At 51.2% G+C, this 6,070-nt stretch overlaps 3 protein-coding genes across 3 annotated transcripts; 1 reads left to right on the top strand and 2 right to left on the bottom strand.

Moving 5' to 3' along the window:
- Positions 1-103: 103 nt before the first annotated feature.
- Positions 104-364, bottom strand: H310_09755 (hypothetical protein; the record flags this gene model as incomplete). Its single annotated transcript, XM_008875911.1, has 2 exons — positions 104-187; positions 254-364. 2 exons carry the CDS (start codon positions 362-364, stop codon positions 104-106), a joined length of 195 nt encoding a protein of 64 aa, XP_008874133.1.
- Positions 365-1,926: 1,562 nt separating this feature from the next.
- H310_09754 (hypothetical protein) lies at positions 1,927-3,096 on the bottom strand (the record flags this gene model as incomplete). Its single annotated transcript, XM_008875910.1, has 1 exon — positions 1,927-3,096. The coding sequence occupies one exon, from the start codon at positions 3,094-3,096 to the stop codon at positions 1,927-1,929; it is 1,170 nt and encodes a 389-aa protein (XP_008874132.1).
- A 1,885-nt stretch (positions 3,097-4,981) lies between these two features.
- H310_09753 (hypothetical protein) lies at positions 4,982-5,608 on the top strand (the record flags this gene model as incomplete). The annotated part of the gene is made up of 1 exon (XM_008875909.1): positions 4,982-5,608. The coding sequence occupies one exon, from the start codon at positions 4,982-4,984 to the stop codon at positions 5,606-5,608; it is 627 nt and encodes a 208-aa protein (XP_008874131.1).
- Between the last annotated feature and the right edge of the window lie 462 nt (positions 5,609-6,070).

Below are 6,070 nucleotides of genomic sequence, written 5' to 3'. Positions count from 1 at the left end.
CACGTAGTCCACGCTCATGGCTCTCAGCGGTCGCAATCTGGGCGGCTAGCTGGTCCATCAATTCTTGTTGGCGCTGTCGTTGCTCGGCAAGCTCTGCCATGAGCTACTGGTTCATGGACACCTGCGCCTGGGCCTGTACTTGCTGTTGCTGGTGAAGTGCCATCAACTGCTCGTACGTCTGCTGGGCCTGAGCACCAACATCTCCTTGCACCGAGTCGAGTCGCGATGCTTGTGGTTCCACCGCAAATCGCACTTGCTGACCAAGCTGCTGAACGGCAAGGTCGGGTGGGTACGCGGCATATGGAGTTGCAGCCACCGGTGTGGCATACACGTCCTTCTGGGAGCGAGTCCGATGCAGCACCATGCTGGCGGTTACTCCACGTGGTGACAAAGGTAACGAACTCTCTTCATCCATTGCTACAGGGTATGGGTATGGTCACTAGCGAGACAAGCAGAGCTAGCGGCAGGTAAGGAACGCTTGCGGTGTCGGAACAGAGCTAGCGGCCGGGTCGGGTATTGATACACAAATACGTTTGCAACGGCGAGCATTAGTTTCGGAGTAAACGACTATAGAATTCTTTGATGTCACTCCACCACTGGAATGAACACTGAGGTCAAAAGGGCAAATCCAAAAGTGAAATTGGGGTTAAGTTCACAGCCTGGTCTCTGGATCGAGAGATCCTCACTTGCTAGCTGTATGCCCGACTGCTACGTCTTAGCCCAACCTAATGTATCTATGCAAAGGGGACTCAGCCAATCAAATGATCTCTTCAGCGGAAAATGCAACAACCCGACCACACTAGACGTTAAGTCTTGAAATGTAAGTGTGGATGTGTGTCGCGTGTTCGCTGAAGCTCCTCGCCCGTCGTTGATCGGACAACACCAACGCAGATAAATTTTTCGTCCGAAGTTGCTGGACTAGCAGCGATTTTCAATCCGAAACACATTTCAGCCTTGATGTACCTCGTTAACAGTCACCGCATAACGCGACGTACGCGCAGCAACCATCACTACGAGGCAGGTGCACGAATATTTCCCCAGCAGCTTTCGTCAAATTCAAACGTCGCTGCAGCATCGCGTTTAGGCAAATAATGTACTGAGTACGAAACGAGTCGAACAATGTTGCCGAGACGTCTAGTCAGCAATATCTTGGGCAGTTGCACGCAGAAACGCGCGACACACATCCACACTTACATTTCAAGACTTAACGTCTAGTGTGGAGCAAAAGACCATAGTCACGGTTATCCACTTTGAGCATTTTCCTTGGATTTCATCACTGTCAAAGCATAGACGCTTGGGGAGAAGAAAGAAATCTAGAAGCATCGTTCAAAAGCTCCTTGCAGAGCTCTACTACATGCCGGGACACGGCAGCTATGATACTGTACGCTGATGTAGGTTCATCTCATCGCAACTTCTCATCGAGTGCAAAAATGCCTGAGATTGTGTTCGTCACGATTATCATGAGCGCATCTAACAGATTGTATTCAACTGGTGGGCGTGTAATACTTCAGTCGATTGTTTACCGTTGGATATATGGGTAGCAACAATTTCTGTTCCACCATCGGCACCGTCGCAGCGGCAGCAAAGATCGTGCCGAGTTAGAGTGTTGCGACGCGGGTCGGGTGATGGCCATTAATACCTCCATTAGTCCATGTTTGAACTACGGGACTATTTAAAGCGGATAGGTGGGCAGGAGACCAACTCGATGTTGACCACTGCGGATTATTGCTTTGACTTGATAGACTGCCGTCGCCAACAAATCACACGTCAGGGATCTCCTCATTTGGAACCAATGGCAACAACCTTGGTTGCCTATACAAGATCTGACACCAGTGGAAGGACAACGGCATCGTGATTAAAACAATAACATGGGGTTATACTGCTGTGATGGTTAAACTTCCGAGTACCAAACGGAATGGCACTCCTTTAGCAGGCGGGCTTGGTGGTGGTCGAGACGACGGTGGTCGAGACGACGGTGGTCGGGACTGCGGTGGGGGCCGTGCCGTTGAATTCGGCTACAGACTTGGCGAATTGCCACATGCCGTAGTAGATTTCGTCGCCGCGGGTCGGGATCGCGGTGTAGGGCACAACAAAGTCGGCGCCCGTCATTTCCAACGTCATCGTCGGCTGCTTGTACGTGCGGTAAAAGTAGTCATCAAAGCACCCGTACGCCAAGTAGAGCTGACCTGACTTTTCCCAAATATATTCTTTCGGGTTGTTGGTCACGTTGTTGAGCGCGTCCTTGACCTTTTCACCCAAGATGGCAAACTTTTCATCTTCGCCTCCGCCGATGGGCTGGTGGGTGTCACCGTACGGGACCAATACGGAGCGAGCGTTCGCGTGGATGTCGACATACCCGGCGAATTCGTCGCTGTGGGTCTTGATCCACGCGTCGATGCCCTTGGTCTCGGGCTCGCTGAACGGGAACGGACCAGGGTACGTTTGGTCACCCGGCTTAGGGGGGTTCGGGTTCGCGTAGAAGCTGACGAAGTTGCGGTTTAAGTCAACGTCGTTGGCGTTCTTTCGCTGGTAGCGCTTACCGGCGGTCCACGAGATGTCGTACCCGTCGACGTTAACGATCGGGACAAAGCACAAGTTGTATAAGTCGAGGGCGTAGTTCTTGCCGTTGCTTAAGTCGTCGAGGATGCGCGAGATTGTGTAGACGGTCGAAGCACCGGTCGTCCATTCACGGGCATGGATCAAGCTTTCAAAGTACAGCGACTTGGCCTTGGCACCGGCCTTGCCTATGATTTTGTACCCCCAGATAGGTTGCTTGCGCACAGTTTCCGAGATTTGGAACTTGGTGATCACCGACGGGTTTTGCTTGACCAAGGCATCCAAGTACTCATTGATTTGGGTCGACGTACGGAAGCATTTGTGGAACGTGCTGGCTCGGTAGTTGCCTGGCTTGAGGCCCGGCAAATACCCCGAGTAGGCATCGTGGCACTTACGGTTGTCGTCGCCGTCGTCCTGGATGGCTTGCAGTTGTTCAGGAGTACGGATCTTGCCGTCGTTGATATCTTCATTGGTCAACGTAAACGGGGCGGCGGCCGTCGCCGCGAGGAGCGCGATAAAGGCTAGGAGCGACGAGTTCATGGCGACGACTGGAGTAATTTTACAATGAAGTCGACTTAATTTGTGACAAGATCTTGGGCCATGCTGGTCCGGTTCAGGCAGCGCTCAATTCTTCGGGTGTTAGCGCTGATCTATTTGGTATTTCTAACATGTACGGCTCCGCGACGAGAGAGGGTGGGTGATCACCCTGTCCAGGACCAGATGCCAAACAGCCTGGTACTAGTATGTGGATGAGGCTGTTTCAACAAATTGTAACTCACCCTTCTTCATTGGTGCCTCTGGCATCTTGGGCGTGCGCGGTTGCTAGCGTTGTTTGAATGTGTTCCGGCTGCAAGTGTCTGGTCAGGTACGCTAGCTTTATTAGCGGGCTGCCTTTGTCATGAGAAACGTTGGGGCTGATGCAGACCCAAAAGGGAGGGCTGGGGTGTCCTTGGTGTGTGGATATTTCCGTTCCATCCTAGCTTTCATAGGTACCTGACGTGGGTACACCAACTTGGGTCCATTTGCCCAACTTGGTTTACGTGTCGATTAGGCGCGAAATTCTGTCAAGACCAGGCCGGCAGTGGAATAGGCAAAAGGTCTCTCGAGAGTTCCATCGATTGGGTAATGAAGGGGGGCTCACCTGGGGGTGGAAATCGTGTTGGGTGGAGAAGCACAGCAATGTCAGGTGTAGTCAAAGGGCACAGTCCACGTACTGGTTTGGTGCTTCCCATGCAGAGTGGCGTCGGTTTGGGGAGGGTTATCCGTCTTTACCGCTCGACATATCTTATCCATGCCAGCCGCATCACGGCCAGAAAGGAACGTACTAACAGTTCAGCCCGCTCGTGGTTTGGGTCGTGCAACAGGTGTCGCGGAGCACACATACACTCTTTCGTCACGTAGTGGAGGGGTGGATTTGTTTGGGCCATTCAGCGACCGTTTGTTCAGGATCTGTAGGTCGGACATACGACGAACATCTGTGAGTTGTTGTGTACCAGTATTGGTGTTATGAATGGCACGACGTGACAGAAGCGAGGACAACGGATCATTTTTCACAGTCGTTCCTACGACGGTCTGTGAAGGACGGTCTTGCGCAATCCACAGCAGCAAGTGCGGCGAAAACGCACGAAGGGCTGATGCCTAGTCCAAAGTTGGGCTAAAGACCTAGATTATCCAACTAAGATTTTCGCCGAGGGCTTGCCGCGAGATATGCCACAAGTCTGGCACAAACGGGTGCGTAATGTCACGCGTTCCAATAGTCCTGTCAATTCGGCGGCACAGCAGTCAGTCCATATCGGAAGTATGGACGGCTTAGCGTTCGTACAGTAACTCAAGATACACCCAAAAATTCTCAGCGTCGGCAGTTCCCGACGAATCCAACAAAAGAATTTTGACAAGCGTGCTGAACGAAATGTAGCTAACAGAGCAAGTATAAAATCCTCAACAATTTCGCTGTTCAGAGTGTCCAAAATCTATAGCACACACAACTTTTGTGTTCCTAATTGTTCGTCCTTCACGGCTTCCGACCGCAAAGTTGCCTCCTTAGTAAGGCAAATCCAAGACTGTATTACTTCAGAGGGCTGAGGGGCCACGAGCCACGTGGCCACTGACTAGCATCCTAATAGTAATACTACACAACTAGGTCATCCACAGTGCTACTAGCACCAGGTACTAGACAGCTACCGTGGTTTGCAGTGGGTCAAACGATCGGGCGACCCAACTGCTCTGCAGCACAGAACACTAATCAAACGATCCTACTTCCAGCTCTGATTGCAACCTCGGCCATGCTCATGGGTAGCGCACTTGTTGTCCCCTAAGAGTATCTCCAGCGGTATGGTAAACCGTAGTGTATTTGGTGCAATTTTTAGGGGTTTTGCGGTACCTATTATACCATACTCGTCTTTTTCTGCACCGGGGTACCGCATCGATGGATGATGAGGATGAATGGTTCGAGAATGTGATGGACGACGGCGACGATATGATGGCGCTGAGCCACATCCTGTTCAACCCTATCCCATACATGTTCTCCAGCGATGAATCTAGCAGCAGTGATGATGATGATGAACGTATTCTTCGCGGCGGTTCTTCAGTCGGCCGATGCCGCAACAAACCACGCGACCATCGAATGGGTTTGGAGAGGCTGTACCGAGACTACTTCTCCTTCTCGCCGGTGTACGACAGTGCCGACTTCCGTAGTCGCATTCCGATGCGCATGGTGGTGTTCCAGCGTGTTCACGATGGCGTCCTCCGCGCGGATCCATACTTCACGCAGAGGGCAGACGCGTGCGGCGTACTGCGCCTGGACACTTACCAGAAGGTTACAACGGCGCTGAGGATGCTGGCCAACGGGTGCGCGGCCGATGCTCTCGATGAGAACATGACGATGGCGGAATCGACAACATTGGAATCTTTGAGTCGATTCTGCAGAGCTCTCAATGACACGTTTGGTGACATCTACTTGCGAGCGCCCACAGTCGAAGACCTTGAGCGAATCTGCACAACCAACGGGGTACTCCAAGCCCGCTATCAAATCATCGACAAGCCGTGCAAGTAGTGGCGACCAAGCAACGTGGAGGACATCATCACCGCTGCTGCTTACAAGGTCCCTTCTCAATGAGAAGGAGGAGGTGGCCGGCGACAAATCATCGCTTGTCTGACGTGAGGTCTTTCATGGAAATCGCGCCATGCATATATACGCCGCTCAAACATGATAAACATTCCAAATTTCGGATAATCTCTTTGTATCCATATCATGTGATATTGACTTGTGTTCAAACAACTTACTCGAGTGACACTGTATCAACTTCTATTTTTATATCATTGAACCATCGAACTCTCCAGATTGACATATATTTTTAGATTTTTCATATTCAGAAATTTGATCACAGTATTTGAAATATACAGTTGGGGTTGGTGTATTTCCGTCTGGAGTATGGGTCTGTATTATTGAAAAATGCTGGGATTGCCTTTAGAAATCCGTTTAGTACCATTTTGTATAATACAGTATACCGCCACA

Source organism: Aphanomyces invadans (assembly GCF_000520115.1).
Source record: "Aphanomyces invadans strain NJM9701 unplaced genomic scaffold supercont1.22, whole genome shotgun sequence".
Lineage (NCBI taxonomy): Eukaryota > Oomycota > Saprolegniomycetes > Saprolegniales > Verrucalvaceae > Aphanomyces > Aphanomyces invadans.
Note: the sequence above shows the minus strand (reverse complement) of the source record. Positions and strands in the feature narration are given on the sequence as shown.